The sequence below is a fragment of the Pyxicephalus adspersus genome, chromosome 4, assembly GCF_032062135.1.
Source record: "Pyxicephalus adspersus chromosome 4, UCB_Pads_2.0, whole genome shotgun sequence".
NCBI lineage: Eukaryota > Metazoa > Chordata > Amphibia > Anura > Pyxicephalidae > Pyxicephalus > Pyxicephalus adspersus.
In genome coordinates this window covers 34,572,987-34,595,010 of record NC_092861.1, presented here as the reverse complement: position 1 = coordinate 34,595,010, position 22,024 = coordinate 34,572,987, and the positions used below count along the sequence as shown (strand labels likewise).

At 38.5% G+C, this 22,024-nt stretch overlaps 1 protein-coding gene across 2 annotated transcripts in view; it reads left to right on the top strand.

Annotated features, from left to right (window-relative positions):
- ACSL3 (acyl-CoA synthetase long chain family member 3) overlaps window positions 1-22,024 on the top strand; it is a 55,419-nt gene that overhangs the window by 1,990 nt on the left and 31,405 nt on the right. For both annotated transcript variants that reach the window (XM_072407861.1, XM_072407862.1), the window contains 2 exons: window positions 17,719-18,078; window positions 20,152-20,329. In XM_072407861.1, coding sequence (XP_072263962.1) covers window positions 17,719-18,078; window positions 20,152-20,329 — 538 coding nt within the window. The remainder of the gene's footprint in view (window positions 1-17,718; window positions 18,079-20,151; window positions 20,330-22,024) is intronic.

The following is a 22,024-nucleotide window of genomic DNA, read 5'->3' as shown; positions in this document are numbered from 1 at the left end:
CACGTGCAGGAGATGTCATGGAAAGAGAACAGACCGCAAGGATTCTGCAGAATACCTTTAAAGAGACGTCTCTGTGTTCAGTACACAGGAATATCATTGCTTGGGTGGCTGCTGTCACTACGACCTTCAGTGTTTACATTAATGCTTGAGAAATCCTGAGTGGTGGCTTCAAGGTTCACTTGTGGGGTTTACAAAATACTTTTACTCCAGTTATCGCTCACTTGTGTTAGCAGCAAGGTGCCCGCCCTTGCCGGTCACTGGAATGCTTCATGTGTTTTTATTAACACTTTATGGCAAACATTGGGATAGGCTGCCTTTGCTTCCCTTTATTCTGAAAATATATAATGTGTTTTACCATTTTTGAATAAATATTTTGTGTCCCTTACCTGGAGCATATCTCCAAACAATTGCCATATAGTAGGGGGAAAATGTAGGCAATGTATTATGTAGAAAGTAATGCCTGTAAGGGTTATCATAAACTCCAAACTTTCTATGCTGATACTTGTTTCAGATTCATCGAACCTAGCTGGGCGGTATACAAGCCAGACCACTAGCATCTAGAATGGGAATAGTAATGAGCCCCTTGTGTCCCCATGTGTTTTTGAAGAAAAGGTTTGCTTTGAAGTGTTAATAAGCCCTCCATGACAAAAGCAGTGACATAGCCGAATACATTAGTTTATTGGCCCTTGAAGTTTTGGTGTGTTTAATGTCTGCCTATAGAGTGGCTACACTGCCTTACACAGGGTGTCACCGGTGACCCAGCATAACTTTTCAGACTAGTGCACTTATAGCTGGAATTGTACTGTAATATTCAGCTCTGGGGCTTCTGTTCTGAGCACTCATGAAGTATGAGCAGCACCCCAGGAATCCTAGGACTGTATTGTAATATTCCCCTCCGGTGCTTCTGTTGTGAGCACTCATGTAGTATGAGCAGCACCCCAGGAATCCTAGGACTGTATTGTAATATTCCCCTCCGGTGCTTCATGAGCAGCACCCCAGGAATCATAGGACTGTATTGTAATATTCCCCTCCGGTGCTTCTGTTCTGGGCACACCTGCTGTATGAGCAGCACCCCAGGTATCATAGGACTGTAATCCTGATGCATCAGATCCATTTCACCTGTACAGTGTGCACAATGTATGGAAAGTATGCAGTTAGAACATCTTCTAATAGGGTGATGTAAATGTTTAATGCAAAATGTAGAACTAAAAAAAACTTTATTTTACCTCTAGTTATGTGGATATAATGGAAAAACAAACTTTTACCCTGAGGTTTTTATTAGCTGAATAAGGAGGTGTGTTGGTAGACTGAGTAGAATCCTGTATTTCAGCTGATGCTTTAAAAACAGTGTGTGGTTTTAGTTTCTCACTGCAAGCCTAAAATAAAGGTGTTTTCTGTTTTTCATTCCAGCTTTGTAACCAGCGTTGTATAGGCTGGGAGTAGCGGGTGCATAATGTGATCAGCAGTATGACATTGGAGGGGGAGACAAGGAGAAAGTCATAGGTTGTTCAGCCAAAACACTTCATGGTTTTTCCCTTTGGTTAGGAGGTTAATTATCTGTCAGGTCTTTGTTATGTGTCTTAAGTTTTTTTTCCCCAAATATTCTGTCTGGTATCCACGCAGAATATAAGGAAATTCCTGAAAAAGCATCCTATACAGTAAAACATCTATCAGTTTCTTGCTTGTTTTGTGTCCCCTTGGTTATTGTCTAGGTAATGACAAACCGGTTCTTCATTTTCCTTACTCTGTCCGAAATGGGAAAACAATGAATTCCTCCATTTCAATATTGTTTCAGCCTGACTGTAAGTTGACCTCTAATAACGATATGATAAGGGCAAGGTGACTTTGTCCCTCTTAAGCCATTACCCTCCTAGTGGTAATCCTGAGTCACACTCGGGGTCGTTAAAAACAATAAAAAGCTCCACAGGTCCAGGTCCTCGGGTGGTGTTTTTACTTCTCTGATCTTCTCCCAGCGACTGCAGAGACGTTCTCCGGGTGCCGCCACACCTCCCGCACGAACTGATAGGTGCATGCGTCTGTTCATGTGGGAGGTATGGCGGGAAATTCAAATAATTTTATATTCGATTCAATAAAAAAATAACTGTATTGAGTGCAATACAAAGAAATTTTTAAATGTTTATATTATATATAATTATTAATGTTACACATACATGCTATACATTGTTTTTTTATTTAAAGTTTATTACATTTAATAACTATTGGACATATTTCGGTGAATTATAAGCCTACAATGTAAAATAAATTTCTTTGCAAAACAATGTACTGCTTTTTGCATAAAAATATGGACAGAATAGGAACGCCAGGGTGATTAACAGTAAAAGCATTTTTTATATCAACATTCCTGTCCTGGCTATGCAGATTGACATGTTCAGCATCTGCTTAATATCGGAATAATATCTCATTTAAACATTGTATTGGCAGGCAATTTTTATCAATCTACCAGAGTAATAACTATAGGTTTGAAAACTAACTACATACATTGTGACCTCGTTCTCTGATGTCTGTAGTTTGTGTACGATGTGCACGCTGCCACAATCCAGTCTCATCTGGCTCACGTAAAACTGGAAATTCCTTTCAGTTTACCGTGTGGTTACCTCCAAGGCTAAATGATTGTTGTACAGGTATGCAGACTGTGCAGACCGCTGATTTCAGGTCTGTCAGGTCTGTGTCGTCACATGAATATTGTCACAGCTTTGTTTTTGTACAACTGTAATGGTTAATTAAAATATCAGGGGACACATCACTTAAAGCTGATGTTTAATGTAATATTTTGCCATTCATATCCCCCCCATTATATTTTTAAAATTAAATCTATCAGCTTGTATTGCTTAGTCTCAGTGACATCATCACTTTGTTTGCATTTTGTGCAGTACAGGAAATCATAGTTGATGGAAGGGGCCAACAGGGTCCTGTACGTGGCTTCCTGAGAACATCCTGGCACCTTTCCTCGTGTAAAGTGCTCTGTGTAGCACCCACGTGTGATGCTGAGCCTCCATGACTGAAACAACTGAAAGCAGACCCAACAACGGGAGGTTATGTGAGCTGCCATCATTTCTAAAATGCTATTTTCCTGGATGAAAAGCTACTCTTGGTTGGTTTCAGTAGATTTGGTTACACACACAAGTGCCAGAACTGTCTGAACACCTGAGCTGCTGCATCTGCATTTTTGGTCAGTGATTTTAGAAGGTCATGAAGAAAAAAACCAGGCGAGCAGGATTTTTACAACAATGACATCTTACATAATCTTAGTGAAAGGTCCTCTTGACATTTATTAAATGAAAGGGGTTGGCCAGGGACAATTGACCTGGGGAAAGGTCAAGATGATGTTATTAGATCCCCAGCTAAGAAATAGGGTGAGTGCTATATGACTTGCTGCAGGTTCAAATTACTTGCTGCAGGTTCAAATGCACGCAAGTTCAAATGCGCACAATCTGCTGTGCATTGGAATCAGAGTAAGCAATTTTGATCTTCTGGAGGTCAGCTTTATCCTTCTAATATTATTATTTTATTAATATTAATAATATTATTACTCAGCAAACATATTACTCAGCGCTGTACATTAAATAGGGGTTGCAAATGACAGACAGATAAGAGAACGTGACACAGGAGGAGGAGAGGACCCTGCCCCGAAGAGCTTACAATCTAGGTTGTACTGATGATATCCTCATTAGTGAAATGAGTGGCATTACTTTAAAGGATTCTTAACAAGGTAGAATGAAAAATGTGTTGAATTCAATTGCTGGGTGTGAGATTTATTACAGCCTTCAATGATGGAAAAATATAAACCGCTGCCTGGATAATTTGCCATTTATCTCGCCTTAGATCTAAAGAGACAACACCTCCATTGCGAAAACTGTGTTGGCAAGAGTTGCTATTCAGCAATACTTTTCTAGTAAATCTGTAATAATAGAGAATATAAATAGAGCAGAGACCAGGCTGGAGGAGGTGTAATACCGTGTCACAGTAGTTTGCAGTGTTTCCTCCTATGAAGGTGAAGATCTGGCAGTTGAAAGGCAAACTAAGGCCTTGTGTTGGTTCTTCAGTTTTCTTGGTATATAAAATCCACAAACAATGGAGTGTGGTAAGCCAGCTATAAAATCATTTGTAAACATTTATTGTGGTGATAGAGATGGGTGAATGAGCATTGTCACCCTAAGACTAAAATATAAAAATCTGTTACTGGCAGAATCACTTTGATAAAAATAAGAGGGGAGTTTAAAAAAAAAAAAAAAAAAACTTGTATAAATCAAATTTTCATTTTAGTTTCGTAATACTTTTATGTCTTTATCCTAGGAATGCCTTGCTTTCCTGATTAGCTTAGTTACATCTCTCTAGCTGATGCAGGTTTCAGCTGATTTATTATCTGCCTTCCGCCATTGAACACTGTGCTCATCACCTCCCGTACCTTTGATTGATGCACTGGAAAGGTGGCATGGCTCCTATTTTGTTTATGTCCATCAGTGACATGATCATATCTTTTATTATGCTGAGTTGAGGTTTCATAATAAAAAGAAGAAATACTAATTTACTTTTGTTCAGGACAAGTTATGTTAACACTTTAGTTTCCTACCTGCATTGAACAAATGTTTGATGGCTCATATTTCTGCATTACTTCCAGTTCTGTCTGCTCATATAGACAGCCATCTGCAGTCATGTTGCATTCTTTGTTTAGGCGTAACACAGATTATTTTTTCCTGTGGGAGGTTAGTTCATTGCTTCTAGAGAATTACAGCTTTCATTCATTTAATACACATTTATGATATTACTGTATCATAAATAGTCAGCAGCATTAAAATGCAGACCTTTCAGTGTTAGCATTTTATTCATACAATCCAGTGTACGCAATGGTACATAAGGAATGTGGCTTCAGTTCTCTGCTCCCTGCTGTCCTAACCCCTATTCTGGCTATAGACTTGGCAAGTTTAGAAACTTTTTGCTGACTATTGATAAAATCAACCTTTTGCTGATCACCGGATCTTCTCCTTTGTGAAGACATCCGCAATTACAATTTATTGACATCCAGGTTGGATTTGTCTGTGTGGCTATATTATAGATGAAAGTACCGTATTTTCCGGTGTATAAGGCGACTGGGCGTATAAGACGACCCCCCCACTCTAACCAATCATTTGGGGGTCGTGTTATATGCCCAGTATTGTACTGTTCCTTCTGCCTGTCAGATCTCACTATTGTGAGAGAACTGAGAGGCAGAAAGAACTGTACACTACTAGTTCTAAGTATGAATGGGCACGTTCCTTTAATGAATGGGCGTGTTCCAGTGAAGAGCCAATCCAGGCTCACGTCCTGCTTTTCAGCTTACACGAGTCCTGCTGTGAAGCAACGCGTGCCTGCCCAGGAGGACTCGTGTAAGCTGAAAAGCAGGAAGACAGAAGGAGGCACAGGAGGACTCGCAGGGACGCCAGACCAGAGAAGGGACTCGCGAGGACACCGGGCGCTGCAGGTAAGTACTGGTACCCGGCGTACAAGACGACCCCTGACTTTGTCATAGATTTTTCGGGGTTAAAAAGTCGTCTTGTACGCCGGAAAATACGGTATTATATCGCAGGTGGTCCAGCACACCTTACATTTTATTACCAACATTAGAGGTCAGATATGTAGAAAAGATTTGTAAGCAAGATGATCATTTTTATAAATATAATATAATGTATGTTTTATTATGTAAGCCCCATTGAGTGTTAGGGGGTAGGTGCTTGATTACCATAGAAAATCTAGTCTCCAATTCTGCTGGTTGAAGTTGTAAGCATAATTTAGTCTTGGTTTCCTATCAACAGGTGGTGGTACAATGATAATTCTTTTGCATTGTTTTCTCTTGTTAAAGGAAAAAAAGATATACCTGCTGCAGGTGGAAGCTTGCATACCTGAAGTGGCTCCCTAAGCACAGTTGAATCCTGACTGGGCAGGCAGAACGCTGGCATTTCCTAATAGCTCTGAAGCTTATCAATCCCTCCTTCACTTTCCTATTGGCCAGAGAGACTGCCAATCACAGTGATGGGCCAATACAATATTTGGGATAGTAGCTTCACCTGTCAGCCTGGAATGTGACGGGGGCTTTAGATGCTGTTGCAGATATGTCCTGGGTTCAATTTTTTCCCCATGATAGCATCCTAAGGTTAAGTACACATGATGGATTTTTGTTGTTGGAAAGGATCTTTCATGATCCTTTCCAATGACAAAAGACTAAAAGATGCATAAACAAGCGCTGTAAACAGCACCTTCTGCTTTATAGAGGGGGGAGAAGGAGCAAGCGGCACCCTGCTGTGCGCTCTCCCCTTCGCTTGCATTACAATCGTTCGTGGATCTGCCAGAACAGAGACGTGAACGACCGTCAGATTCTCGTCCGATATCCTCCTTGAGCCGATAATTGGATGGGAATCGTGTGTACGTTGTACATGATAATGTTTGCAGATTACTTTTGATTGGTGTAGGGTTTAGCTTTATGTGGAAAAACATATTAATATTTCTTAATAGTGGCCTGCTTCTATGATTCATGAATGAGTAAATTAAGGTTCAGAATATGGTGTATTTAGGCAGAGCCAACAATCAAAATCTAAAAATACAATTTTATTTACATATTGATAGTTGGTAAATTGTTTAGTTCTTTTGTCCATGTTTGCTGCTGAACATTAAAAGTAGCTGACACCTTTTTTTTTTTTTTTTCTTTGGAGGGATTATGGAATTGGGATATAAAAACTGACCGGTACTGTAGAACTCATCATATAACCCTATCTGGGGTTCAGCTGGGTGCAATGCTCATGACTCAATGCCTGGGGGCCAACGTGTAGTGTTGCAATGACTTTGCACTAATGAATTTCTCACCTCGCATGGCGGGAATGCAGAATCTGGTAAATTCTGGTACAGTCGTCAGTTGCCTGCAGACAACCTAGATATTTAATAGATGACTTTAGCCACAAAAAAAGTTGATAGAAATGTTGTTCTATGTGATTGCAGTTGATCCAATGATGCTTCATGGGAGACATGTATGTGTTTCCAGGAAGCATCATTTTTATATCTGCTACCACCTTAGGTATTTAGCGAGGAAAACCCAAATCATATCTCTTACTATGGAAAGATCTTTGGTGTAAAATCTGGTGAAAACCTTGTAATCTGTATTCCATTCTTACTAGGTGCCGTAGTAAGTAACATCCTTGGTGAATCCATTATACTGACATGCATAGAGAGAGAGACAGCAGAGTATTGGAACATCTTTGAAATGATTCCTAAAGGTTCCCCATGTTTGTGTATTGGCGACAGATTTTTGAGCAGCTAGTAGTTGCTGTTCATTGTAAATTAATATCAAATGATCTAGTTGGCATATTAGTCAGCAAATCAATGTTGTGCTGTTTGCACTGCCTACAAAATGATTAAACAGGTTTTAATTTACCATCTGTCCCAAACCGAAGCTGAGATGGGATTAAAATAAAGCTAAATATAGTTTCTGTCTTTCTCGGCAGTCGTTTTTCTTTTATTTTTCTCCTTTCAGTTTCTGGGCTTATCCGGCACTTAATTTTAGGCCTCAGAGTAGCTGAAGTAAGAGTACTTATTGTCTGGAGTGTATTGGTTCAAGACTGCTTAAGAATACCAGCATCTTGAAGCATGTCCAATCAAGTTGATTATATTGAAGTCTATTCAGTAACCTGCATTTTAGTAGAATAATTTCTTGCTTTAATATCCATATTATCATATCCTTGTGAGTGTCCAGGCACAGACGTCTGAGAGGATGTATTCCATTGTGCCAGATGAATCAAGATGCAGATCTTGTAAAACTCCGTGTTTGCCTTGCGTCAGACGTCCTGTGGGTGCTCTGAAAGTTAATTAGGACTGCAGATAAATGCAGACTGATATTGCAATACCCGGTCATTCTAATAAGATTTTATTCTCTTTATCCTGCTGCTGTAGTCAAGATTTGCTAGGTATCAAGCCAAGAGTGTAGTTGTTCTTCAGGTGTTTGACTATGTCGGTTGAAAATGCCACCCAAAGATATGGAGGAAGTCTCCACATTGAGACTTTGAGGAATTAGCTTTCATTTACTAGAGGCAGAAAACTTGTATGGAGAAAATAATGGGAATTCTAATGCTCACCTTCTTTTATGCTTGTTTTTTTTATTGAATTTAGACGTTGACCTGAAACAAGCATCCAGATCAGGATTCAGAGTGGACTATTCATAAAGTGGTGAATCTGACATTCCCCTTCTGAGAATCATTGAAACACTTTGATCATTAGGAGATCACTCTGTAAGATTCTCCACTAGGAAGTATTTGGGAAATTGTAATTCATTGCTTAATATTTAGACTCTTGAGTGATAGGTACGTTTCATCTAAATAAATACATTCTTAAACCATTGGTTTACAATGGCATCTGGAGGAAACTAGTATTGTCTGAAAGAAGTCTCGTTTTGTCCTCACTATAAGTTTCCTTCATATTTGGTCCAGTGAGGACGTTTTAAACAGCAATCCTGCATTGTGCATGGCTGTCAGTTTCCAAGGTTGTCCAATGCCAAGGAAGTCAACCAAAAGTTACAATACTGGAATTGAGGAAAGGAAAGAAAGGAATCCGGATCTTGTTGGACACATTGCCACCCCCGTCAATAATTGGTGCCTTAAAACCATTTCTCATTTGTGCGTCCTGTAACCGACACATATTGCTTGGAACGTGCTAATTTACCCTTTAGAATTGATTAGAATCTCCTCTTTTGGTCAAAGTGAAAAACTACCCTTACAACATGGGAGGACAAAGCAGTACTTGCTCTTACCTTGTTTTTTTAGGAGGGCAAGTTTACTTGAATTACTCTATTGTGCAACCAGCAGCCAACATTCTACTTTTCTGGGAGCAGGTTGCACAGAGAAGAGGAAGCATGCAGGAGCTGGTAGGATAAAGTAAGTAAAAGGATAAAGGCTTTTTAAAGTTCCCCCACACAAAGACTGGCATTACCCCTTGCACTCTTTGAGGAATAACACTGCAAGAGTGATATTTAAGTTTCTCTGAAGTGCAGCTGTTAGTGGAAATCTTTCTTAAAAGCCTCAGATAACTGTAAAAACCTCATTGGTTTTAATTCTTTTCTGCTTGCTAGAAATGGGATTGGGATGATTTAGGTGGACGTTCACTTTAGATACATTTTTTTACATTCAGGTGAAATGCATAGAATTCATTTTATACAATTGCTAAACCCAAACATATACAGCAGTTTACTATTTCTTTAATGTGGGTGGGTGGGCTCAGTAGTTATTTAGACTTTCATGTTCTGTGTGATGGTGCAATGGTTTTATACAGATTTTTTTTTTATATACCTTTCATTTTAAATATATACTATATAAGTTTTATTTTACTAAGAATACTGGGTTTTTAAAAGTTAAATTACAAAGTAATATCGCTGAATTCAGCAAGGATAATGGAGGGGAAGAATAACTAACTCATTCCGATGTGTGCAACTTTGGAGCTTTAGCTATTTATCTCTGTAAACTCTGTTTTAATTCTCCTATTTAGGATGTGAGGTTAGCATAGTAAAGATCTGCTAGGAAAAGTAAAACTCCACCTGTTTGCTATGTTTACTAAGATGTTTAAAGCAATATTTTTATGCAGACAACTAACATATTGCATATAGAATGTAACTTGGCATGCAAAAATGTTCCTGTGATAGACATTTTAGCTTCTATTTGAGGTATTTCGGTTTTAGTTTCTGTACCGCTGTCTAGGCATACAATTCTATTACTTTAACTTGAAGTTAAATAACTAGCATTCTAAATATGAGCCTGAATGCGCTCTGTCTCCGGATATAAAAATACACATAGTGCATTGATTTTAGTAAGTGAGTTTGTCTCCTGGGGATTATACTGCTTTTTGCGTTTATAAAAGATGACAATTCATTCAGAGTAGTTGACCGGTGAATGCACTGCTAAGTATTGTGTGTACAAAGGTTGAATGGCTGGGCACACCAATGTGATTTTGGCTTTACTGGCTTGCAATGTATCACATGGACTATATGGATGCCAAGAATAAAATGTCAATACACACATGAAATTGCAACTCCTTTCCTCTGGGTTACATAAAACAAGGGGTTTACCTACTTTCCCCTAACATTGTATTATATGTGTTCACAGAGTTTTCTCTTGACTTAAGTCCTTTCCTGTTGTTACCATGAAATTCCCACATTTCAATCATCTGTCATTGCACATGTGAGCAGACAAGGCTTTCAAGCTGTTCTGGATGTTTGCTTTGTGGCTGGCACAGACACAGATGGGTGTGTAGCCTCAAGGTTTATTTGGGAGGAGATTGCTTTAGAGCACTAGTGAGAAGTTCTTGCAAATGCAATTCACGTGTACATCAAAAAATGTATCCGACCCAAGGGACCCTATGTAAATTGTGTACCAGAGCTTATGGCTTCTCATTATTCATCCCTATCGTACATAAATGTCCTACAAAGATTTAACTACTTGTGACCGGAAACCTTTTTCTAACTAATTAACATATTACTACACTGTATTTATATAGTTCCATCATATTATGCAGCGCTGTACAAAGTCCAGAGCCATGTCACTAGCTGTCCTTCAAAGGAGCTCACAGTCTAATGTCCCTACCATAGTCATATGTCTTTAATACAGTCTAAGGTAAATTTTTTTTAGGGGCAGCCAATTAACCTAATGGCATGTTTTTGGAATGAGCGAGTAAACCGGAGTACCTGGAGAAAACCCACACAAACGCAAGGAGACCCAGCAAACTCCATGCAGATATGTCCTGGCCGAGATTACAACCTGTGACCCAGTGCTGCAAAGGCCGGAGTGCTAACCACTGAGTCGCCATGCTGCCCCATATATAACATATACATATATAACAAAAATACCTAGAGCTTAATAACTGCCAATCTTTATATTGAAATAAACTTGTGTGTCTAAACAAAACAAAAACTTTTCAAAATGCTTACCTATTACATTTTCAATGCAACAAACAAAATTAGTGAGCTAATTGATTAAAAAAAAAAAAAATCTATGTGTCCACTCTCAATCTCACCATGAAACGTGTTGAGCTATTGAGACAAATAATGCAATCTGGGGGAAACGTGAGACTGTCAGATTTTTCTTAAACAAACTATTGCAACATTGCCTTTAAATTCACTTAGTGCTAGATGAGCACTATAAAATGTGATTGGATGCTTTACATGGTTGTAAATTTTATTGGTTTTCTGCTATGCAAGTTTTATTTCTTCCTCTCTTGTGATTCAAACATATGTGACCAAAGATATACAGAGATAGGTTTGAAGGATTTCTATCACAGATCCATCAAGACATTAAAAACATCAAGTCCCAAGTATCCTGCAAGCAAGGTAATGTATGTGGAGCACAAGGGTAATCTAAATTTCTGCCTAAAGCAGAACCTGCTATACTCACCTGTCTGTTACCTCGCAGGGCTCCACCATCTCCTTCTTCGATCCTCCTTGCATTCTTTGGGCAGGCTGGGATCACATAAGTCCTGCGCAGGCATCCATTCATCCTGGCTTGTGCAGCCCAGCTTTGACAGTTCATGGAGCAGATACAAATGATTATTGCAATAAGGATATTGTCTTTCTCTTTTTCTGCAAAAATGACTTGCCTGAGCAACATTTAGGCATTTAAAAAATGGACGGCTGTATCACATTTTTTGGTGTACCTTTACCAGCTGGTTTTAGGTATTGCAATCATAAGTGCTGCTAAGATTTTTGCACTTTATTAAGGAATTGGCTTCACAGAACTTCTTATGAACTGAATGTTATTATTGAATAGGTTGCAGAATTTTTTTTTCTAGACACAAAGGTTTATTTAGAGGTATGTAAGGATTTGGAGTTAACTGCTGAGCAATCATATACCGTATTTTTCGCCGTATAAGACGCTCCGGAATATAAGACGCACCCAATTTTAAAGGAGGAAAATCTAGAAAAAAAAAGATTCTGAAAGATTATTCCCCTTCTGATCACTCATGTGCCATTCATACCAGTATTCCCCTTCTGATCACTCATGTGCCATTCATACCAGTATTCCCCTTCTGATCACTCATGTGCCTTTCAAATTCCCCTTCTGATCACTCTGTGCTTTTTTTCCACTGTACGGCAGTTAGGACAGGGAACAGCAGGTGGCGCTGTGCCGGCTTCTTTCGCTCTGCTTTACAGACAGGAGAAGACACGATGCTGGCAGAGAGGAGAGGAGACAGACGCTGCATGCAGCCAGCGAGGAGAAGAGACACACGCAGGATTGGGTATCGGGTGAGTATATTATTTTAATTATTTTATAAAACATTTGTCGTATAGGACGCACTAACTTTTCCCCCCCAGTTTTGGGGAAGAAAAAGTGCGTCTTATACGGCAAAAAAATACGGTACCTACTATATAAAAAAGCTGCTATTAGATAAGACTGGAATAAGTCAGAAGAGTGGAGTTATTGGTGTGTTGTGTGTGTGTGTGTGTCCATATAGAAGTCACGCAGCAACTATCTGTGATGCATTCTAGGTTTACATTGCAGGAGTTTATCTGATGTCCAACAATGGCATTGTGCCATTTCATAATTTTCCATTGCAAACCTTTTGAACAATGATTTTTCAAGTCCAGTGTGTATAATAGAGAGAAGAAATATTAGTTTGTCTCTATGTAAATGTTACATTACTATATAGTTGATTCTCTGTAGCAAAGTAATTAGCATGTTAGCATTTCAAATCAGCACCTCTAATTGTCTTATTAACAAGGGAGCGACACCGTGGGCAGGGCTGGTTCACATGGCGTTTAGTTGATGGTTATTGCTTCCATGTACCACACCTGAGATTGAGACATTAATGACTTGTGAAATTCATGTTGTAATTTGCATACTTGTTACAGGTCAGTGATGTAGAATGTGTTAGGCTACGCCAATTAGATTTTTGTCATTGGAAAGGATTTTTCACGATCCTTTCCATCAATAAAAGACTGAAAGAGTGCTGCATACACAGCAACGTCCCTGAACGGCTTCTTACGAGCGCTGTACGCACATCAGATTGTCATCCAATACAAGAATCATCTGTCGTGTGTACTGTCTGTACTGTACTGTTGTATGGCCAACAACTTGTCTTAAGGCACAACAACTCGGAATCTAACATTTTTCAGTAGGAAATTGGCAATGGCAGCCCCCATATTCCTCTTTGGAAGGATTATTTCATCTGTTCTAAGAAAAGTACATAGTAGGTTAGGTTGAAAAGAGTCCATCAAGTTCAACCACTGGGGAAATAAACATATCCCAGATATAAAACCCTATAGGACATAGTTGGTCCAGAGGAAGGCAAAAAAAAAACCCTGGTACAATTTGCTTTAACAGGGGTAAAAAAATTCCTTCCCTATTCCATGAGGCAATCAGATAAATCAAAGTATGGAGGCTTGTATTGCTGACATCTGTCTGAAAATGTATTCAGTAATTTGGCTTCATTAATCTGAAGCTAGCATTCAATGAGGAACCTGCGATCTGCTTGTTTTGGATCAGCGACACAAAATATTAAAATATTAATGAGATCAGATAACTGACGATCAGTAGATGTTTTGGGGGAAGTAAGCAATGGCAGCCTGTATAGTTTCCTGGTAAAGTTATTTTTATGTTTACTGTCCAGACAGAAGTGAGCAGTCCGAGCACAAAGAATGGAACAGATAGAGGAAGCTGGTAATCAAACTTAAAATGCATTGTCCTTTAGTAAATGTCTACAAGAAAAGGACATTTCTTGTCCTTGTCCTTATTTCGTGTATTTTGCCCCCCAAATCTGTTCTCTGCCTCTAACCCCTAAAGCATTCCTTAACACCGTCACCATGTTACTGATCCTAACCCAGCTATTAGGACCGTGGAATCAGAAGCACTTCCTGGGCACCTAGAGTCAGGGTCAGCCAAAAAAAGATCAAATACCCAGTTGGAACGCTTTTTCAGAGATAAATCATAATAAAGTTCTCCTGAATATAAAGTTTCCTGAGCATTTGCTTTACTAATGTGAAGTCCTGGTGAGCTGCCATGCAATCTGATGTTAAAATATCAATCCAGATTGTGTAAATTTTGTCATGGGTTAAAATCTGATTGTGAAATTTGTTTATTTTTATAATTAAATCTGCATTATACAGTAGTTTTCCTGCAGATCTGTTTTAATTGCATCTGGAACACAGAAGTAGTGACTTTCTCCCACAAACTTCAATCAGATGGTGTGTAGAGTAACTGCAAAAATATTTACATTGGAATCCCACAATGATGTGACAATGTATTACCTATGTTGGGGTTGTATACATGATTTATGTATGCTGAAATTTATTAATACAGTTTAATGGAGTTTTGCTGCATACACATGCTGACAGGAGGAGAGAGCAGATTTATCAGTGTGTTGCTGCTACTTTTTAGTCCTGTAAGTAGGATGTTGGTGGAGAGGTGACACCACTAAATTTACCAATATAGAAAATGTTGTCATCCCAGCTGTCTGGTAAAATGTATGAATTACAAATATTTGTCAGGTAAGGCAGCTTACATACTGTGTTTTTTTTTTTTTTTTTTTTTTCTTTCTTGGCGTTCAGCTTTAAATTTTCTACATCATGGATCTGGTGAGAGCAGCGTTTAAGAACATCAGACTGGGAGCACTGTTTAATCTTTGCAGGTTCATGCTAGGTCAGTGCTCCGCATCTTGATCTATCATTAAGGCTCTTCAGTTTACCTAGCTGTCCAGAGGTCATACATAATCGAGTACACATCTCTTATTCATGTAATGTGGAATCTGGGCATGTTCACCTATGCAAATTATGTATAAAAATGACTAAATTAACTTAATGACTAAATAACTTAATTAACTTTAATTAGCTTCTATATAACTTGCATGCTTTGGTGAGTTATACATTTACTGCAGAGCGGTATGTAGAGTCCATGCATTGAAGGATAATTCATTTCTGACTTTATTTTAATGGAAAATTTTTGACCAATATTTTTGTTGCCTAAACACTACTATATATAGATTTTTTCTTTTTTTTTCTATCTTGAGCAGGTTGGAGGGATTATTGCAGAACATTGCCTGTCCATTTCTGCAGTAACCTAATAAATAGTTAAAAGTAGAACTTTGGATCTACTTCAAGCTTAGAACAATAAAGTCCATGAGTCAGGATTACAGTCAAGTCATTGTGGTTTCTGACCTCCTTCTGACTCTTAGGTTTCTTTTATTGCAGGTTTACTTTATTATATTATAGTGTTCAAACAAAAATGTTTTAAGCCAGGTGGGAAGAAATTGTATGTGGGTGGCAGCCTCTGTGATGTGACCCAACTAGTCAGTAAACAGCCGGGAGGTTACTGAAAATGCTGCCAGGTACACCCAGCTAAAAGGGGCTGGGGAGAACGCTGCATTAATTTATTACCCTATATTATAAAAATGTACACAGACTTTTAAAGCATAAGGTAAAAAATTACAGAAAAGTTAGCTCCTTACATATACATTTGTGTGATTCTTTTTTTTTGTAATATGCAATGTACCTTTTTATTTTGCTGCTTTTTTACCTTTAGTGTACTTCAGTAAAAGCATATTTTTGGTTTCATTTTGTAATGTCTCTTTAAAGTTTACCTTCATTTATTTCATCGCATTAGTCATTTTCCCTATATTTTGCTTTAGATTTATAAATAAATTATGCCTAAAGGTACAAATACTCGGCAGGGTTCTCCCCAGGCCCTTTTAGCTGGGCGCACCCACCCGGCTGTTTTTGGGTGGTTACTAAAGAGTTTGGTCACAATACAGGGACTGCCACCCACCTACATTTTCTTCCCACCCGGCTTAAAAAAATTTCTGGGTTGAGCACTGCTCTGTGAATGGTGCGATGAATGACCACTGCTGATAAGACCTCTGAGTTTAAATGGGTGAACCAGACTCCAAGTGGCCTGTCAGTTCTTAGCTGATAGTGGAGATAAACCTCTTGTGGTTTAGAACCTTGATGGTATTTCTCATTAGCTGCTTCATTGACCAATCCCTGAATTGCTGGTCCGTGCTAATTTTTGTTTGCGTAGAGAAATCCATTATTTTATTTGGTTGCCGTTGTCCCACTTATTCCCCTACAGAGCTCATTCTGCTGTAAGTGTTTGGTTACTCTACCCAACCAATAAGTAGCTTTATACTTTGCACGTGATATTGTTTAAAGACATTTAAATATCTTATTGCATTACATCACTGTTAGCAAAACCGACATTTGCAGCTGGATTGCATTTTTTTCCCTATTGTTCTGATGCAGAAGATAACATTTAGTGCTTCTACCCAATATCCAGGGTATACCATAAGTATTTATTGTACAATATGCAAATTATTTGTACACGTCATTGCTGATGTAGTGGGTACAGCAAGGGGAAGCAGTTTTTTTTATAAAAGCCTTATTGTAATTTCCATGTTATTCAGCATCAGCTAGATAGCATTTCCTGATGAATTGCCATCCCTGATTTTTAGTAATAAATCTTATGAAATAAAAGATCCAGCATTACACAATTTTTGTTATTCTTCTCCAGCTGTGTCACTCATCACATGCCAGACTAATCTCATAAACTTACTGCAATTGTTTGTTTTCTGACTGAACTAGTCTTGTGTAATTATACATGAGGGAATATATCAAGATTGGAGTGAAAGTGTCTCGGCCAGTTAGGAGTGTGGCTGGTAATCCTTTAATAGTCATATGCTATATTGTTGTAACACATACAATACAATTACCCAATGAAAGCTGCAATTTACAAAAGGGACATACCTAACAAAATGTTTTATCTGTTGCTATGTAATTGAAAATAGTCTCCAGTGAAAAAAGGATGCACTTTCGTATTGCTATTGAATCAATCTTCTCATTCACTATGCTGGATTCTGTGTCAATGTCTCTGCCACGTATGCAGCACAGACCGACTGGCAGAATTACACCAAATGTAAATTCTGTGCTGGACAGGATGGAGGAATCTTATTTTCCCTGTGTATTGGCAATAAACAGGATACATGAGAAGAAATACTCTCTGTAAAACCTCATCCAGAGTTTTAAGATTAAACAACAATATAGTGTGGTTTTATTTAATGGTTTGTTACAGGGACCTTATAATACTGCAACTTGTGGTAGAAAAGGTGAATAATTACCACTATGGACAAAGATGAATCCATTCATTCATTCGTTACTGTCCGGTGATTTAAACATTGTACTTTAGCTTTATTTTGAGATATAAAATATGATCTAGATGCTATAAGCACTGTTTACCAGCAGTATCACAAATCAGCATTATGTGCTTACATCCCCACCTAGTGGTTAAAAAGTAAAATGAATGTCAATTATTTTTCACTAATGTTTAATGTGGCTTGTTGAGATATGTTTAATAATATATTTATAATTGGTTATGATATACTTAGTCTTATCTGTTCATTAATTCAGTACATTAATAGTCTTGATGCTTAAGCTAGTAAAGGAAGCAGGCCAATTTATTATTTATTTTTTTTTGAAAATTTTTTGAATAATTTGCTAGGACTAAAAACCTTTGCACCCTGATATCCTGAAATGATGTACCTTTTTTATTTATGGTATTTTATTGGAATATAGTTTCCATTCTATTAAAACGGAAAAAACAAATTGTTGGAATTGGGTTGAAATAGGAATTCAGCCTGTTGCAATTATAAACTGTTTTGGCTTGATGCAATTCCTGTTCTTTTTCTTATGATCCTTTTTTCTTTCCTTTTCAGATCTTCAAAATGCAGATAAAAGAAGACATAAATCCAGTGCTGCTTTACATTTTGCACTTTTTTATGTGGCTTTATGGCGTTATTACATTTGTTCCATGGTTCTTACTGTCTGGAGCCCGGGAAAGGCAGAGACGTGCAGAACGAATAAAAGCCAAACCTTTAAGTGAGGATCCGATCAGCCCCTTCCGCTCAGTGGACAGCTTCCAGAGCCTTGCCTCCTCACTATACCCTGGCTGCGATACCCTGGACAAAGTCTTTAAACATGCTACAGACCTATTCACAGACAAAGGATGCTTGGGAACCAGAGAGGTTCTGAGTGAAGAAGATGAAATCCAACCAAATGGCAAAGTCTTTAAGAAGGTGAGTAAACACGTGGTAGACCCAGGGACCAGCTGCCTGAGAATAACCAAAAGGCATGGAGACATGGCAAAGCAGATGCTAATGGTTCTGAATATATATATATAATTTTGTTACTTATTTTACTACTTTAAGTTAGTAATATAATGTGCAGATATTTTATGTTTAAAGGGTTTGGGTGCGTGCTCATTGGTGCATTTCTGTAGGCACATAGAAATGTACACACGTGCAATAATTGTCGTTGGCAACTAATGATTAGCGACCGATCGCCCGATAATCGTTAACAAAAAAAGTGCACGACGAGCGAGGATTATTGCGAACATCCTGGTGTATCTGATTGGGCTTCGATCATTTGCGATCTATAGTGTGTACGGTCGTGCAGTGCAGTGATGTTTCTGCAGTACACTATCTCCGATACATGTCACTTCTGCTTCGTTCAAACAATCCTATCTAGTGTGTGTACATTATTGTGAGATTATATTTGACCTATCGTTACACCATCTACACAATTGTGCACTATACGATCATTCAAAATGATCGCTGATTGGTCGTTAATCGTTTGATTTCCAATGATTATTATTGCACGTGTGTACGTAGCCTAAGTGGTCTGTCATGACCAATATAAACATATTTATCACAGGCATGTTTATATTTTTCTTACCATTTATTGACTCATGTTTGCTCCAAAAAAAGTTCTGTTTTAACTTGTGTTACCCAAAATAAGTGTTGAACATATTGTAGAAATCCAAAATAAATCTATTTTAACTGCATATTGCAATACTATAAAATGTATTGTTACAGTGGTGTTTTGACTGCAGAAAATATGGCAGGGCACCAGTATGGACCTAGGTATTTAGACTCCACAACATCTGAGCAATTCTCCAAATATCAGAGCACACATACTCCTGTCCCATCCTTTGCTGCTTATTTTATTCTACTTATAGGAGGCAGAGCACAAGTGTGCTGCAGCCATTATATCAGTGAGATATAATGCACTATTTTATTATGAAAGAAAAAAATATTTGTAGTTTTGCACATCACCACTAAGGGGCAGTGTTGGTCTTTTCCAGTTCATTATTCCCAATTTTTGGACACTTTCTCTGTAATCCTTTTCTTACTAAACTTGTACAGCACAGTTGTGACCACTTGAAACTTTCCCCGTTCGAGTCACTCATTATCATGAACTAATGAAAATGGTTTACATGATTCGCCGGACCATGCCCGGGAATACTCATGGTTTTTGGTTTTTGGTTTCCTGCTGTATTGGATAGCATTTAATAGCCGATTTCCCACACTCTGCCTTAACTGTGCTGTATTTTATTAGTCTTACAAAATACAGCATTTTTCATAATTTAGTGCAATATTTAAAGGACCTAATGCTTCAGTAGAATTTAAAGTATTTAAAAACACTGTGCTATATTGGGCAGAGTGTGTGAAATATGAATGTTTTGTTGTCCCTTATCAACTTGTTCATCTGTGATGTTGTAGCGCAGCTATAAAAATGAAAAGAAGAACCTGATAAGAGTTCCCTGTAACATTCAAATAGCTAAAAAGATTTGGGGGAGGGGAGGTGTGCAAACTGAGTGGCACATATTTCTCAAGGAATCTCTAGAAAACTCGGAGAACCCTGGTTGAGAAACACAGATGTAAATCATTGATGCATCCACTTTTTATTTACTTAGTTATTTGTGCAACCTGTCCTGTCTTGTGTTATACTAAAATAGTTGGCTAGTAAGGTATGCTAAAGCTTTGTTAGTTGGTCGCTGTACTACCGGTATATATTATACTTATGTGGACATTCGTTCTCCCTGTACCACAACAATGTGCATAATCCTAAAGGTCCATTACCTCCATACATAACCACATGCTTTTGCTACTAACCTCCCCATCCCTCTGCCTATTTTATCTACTTTTGTGCCATAAAAATATATCCTTGTGTATACTTTGTTACTTTGGCAGTTGTTGGTATTTTAATTATCTAATATCCTCATTGTGTTTTTGGAAAACCAGGATCCCATATCTGTTTCCTGGCACTTATGCTTATGTCAATCTTTCTGCTTTTCATATTTTTACCAGGTGATCTTGGGAAAATACAATTGGATGACATATAATGAGGCTTACTTGGCCGCTTCACATTTTGGAAGTGGGCTTGCTGCTCTTGGTCAGAAACCCCGGTCTAACATAGCCATTTTCTGCGAGACACGAGCGGAGTGGATCATATCAGCCCAGGCGTGCTTCATGTACAATTTCCCACGTGAGTAATGGCCTTAACTCTTGCAGGCATTGACTTCTTGTCTGGGAATGTAATCCACAGAACACACTGCACTGTTTTATATGTTTTACTCCAGGGTGCCAGAAGCCTTCCCTGTTCTAGAATATTAGAACTGCTCCACACACTGCACATCTGTTCTGAATTTAGAGGTTTTTTCCCCCTTGTAATTTTGCTAATCTCTTGTCCTCTTATATAGATCAAAAGCTGAACTCCAGTGGGTTTTTGACACTGAGTACGTATTTCTGCCCCATGTTACCCGGGATACAATAACTCTCATAGCACAGTTGGCACAGCCTGTGGAATCTGTGAAGTAAACGGCTTTTTTGCTACATTTAGAGTATATTGGTTAAGGCACCTTACTGTACCTCCCCGGTAGTTTCATGCAGACCTAATTTTGCCATTGTGGGTGATATATGGCAGAATCCACTCTCCAGCTAGAACATACTGTTAGCAGCAGTAAGAAAAACTCACGTTGTTTAGTAACAGCTGTTGTTTGATCTCAGTCTGTCCAAGTGTTTCTGGTGGTGGGAAGAAAAAAAGTTCATTAGGATCCCAAATATCTCCATAAACCATGCAGAAGAATGCAATCCTTATTCTGCTCTAAGTGAAAAATGGCACTGGTTAAAAAGCAATTGTCCTTAGCAGGAGCAGAATTCTTTGCAGGTTCTTTTTTTCTTTGGAAAAAAGTATTTGTGCTGTTGAAACTAATTTTCTTTAAGGGTTCTTTCATTGGACATGGGGGGGGGGTTAATTGGTGAGGATTAGCCTGATTGCATGCCCCAGGTAAGAACCTATACACTGATGTAAGTTCCTGCATTTAAATCACACCAAATGCAGGTTGCTAATTCCCAATTTAATTAGGTGGATGCCAGTCCCTGTATTGTGACCCAACTTTTCTATAATCCACCCAAAGCGGCCGGGTGGTTACTGAAAAGAGCCGGGTGGTGTGCCCAGCTAAAAGGGGCTGGGGAGAACACTGCAGTACAGTACGTGACAGTTTTGTCTGCCTTTGGCCTGTGTTACTTTTCTTAGAATACCGTGATTGCTATTGAGGTGCAATAAAAAGTGACAAAGCAGGTCAGACACAGCTTTAGCATGCCTCTTGACCTAAACTAAAAGGAGGGCGTTCTCTGCAGGCCTGCACTTTTTGGTAACTTAAACATTGACTAACTACTAATGATCCATGACACTGAATATAAGCAATATGTTGTAGTAGGACATTTTGTTTTGAATAGGCCCAGCTGTCTTTTCCTGTGTTAGTTTGCGTTGACTCAGTTCAGCGGTGTGCTTGCAGGATGACAATTTTACACAACTTTGCAGATTTTAGTTGCAGCAGTTAGATGATAAATGTTATCGGTACCACATAACTTCTGTGGAAAGACATACCACACAATACCATTTACCGTAGATTGAGCAAAATGTAAGTCTGGCAACCGTGGCTTGTGATTTGCTTTACAAATGCCAACCGGTCTGCGTATGAGATAATGGGGGAATATTATTTATTACCAGTAAACACTTGCTGTTGGGCAAGATTTTTGGCTACAGTCCCAGCTGCTGTTTATCATAATAATATTGGCAGCATAAACCTTGTTTCGGAAAACCATGCAATCTGGTATTTTCCCTTCAATCCTGAAGTCAAATATATTACGCAGACATGGGATATGAACTGTCACATGT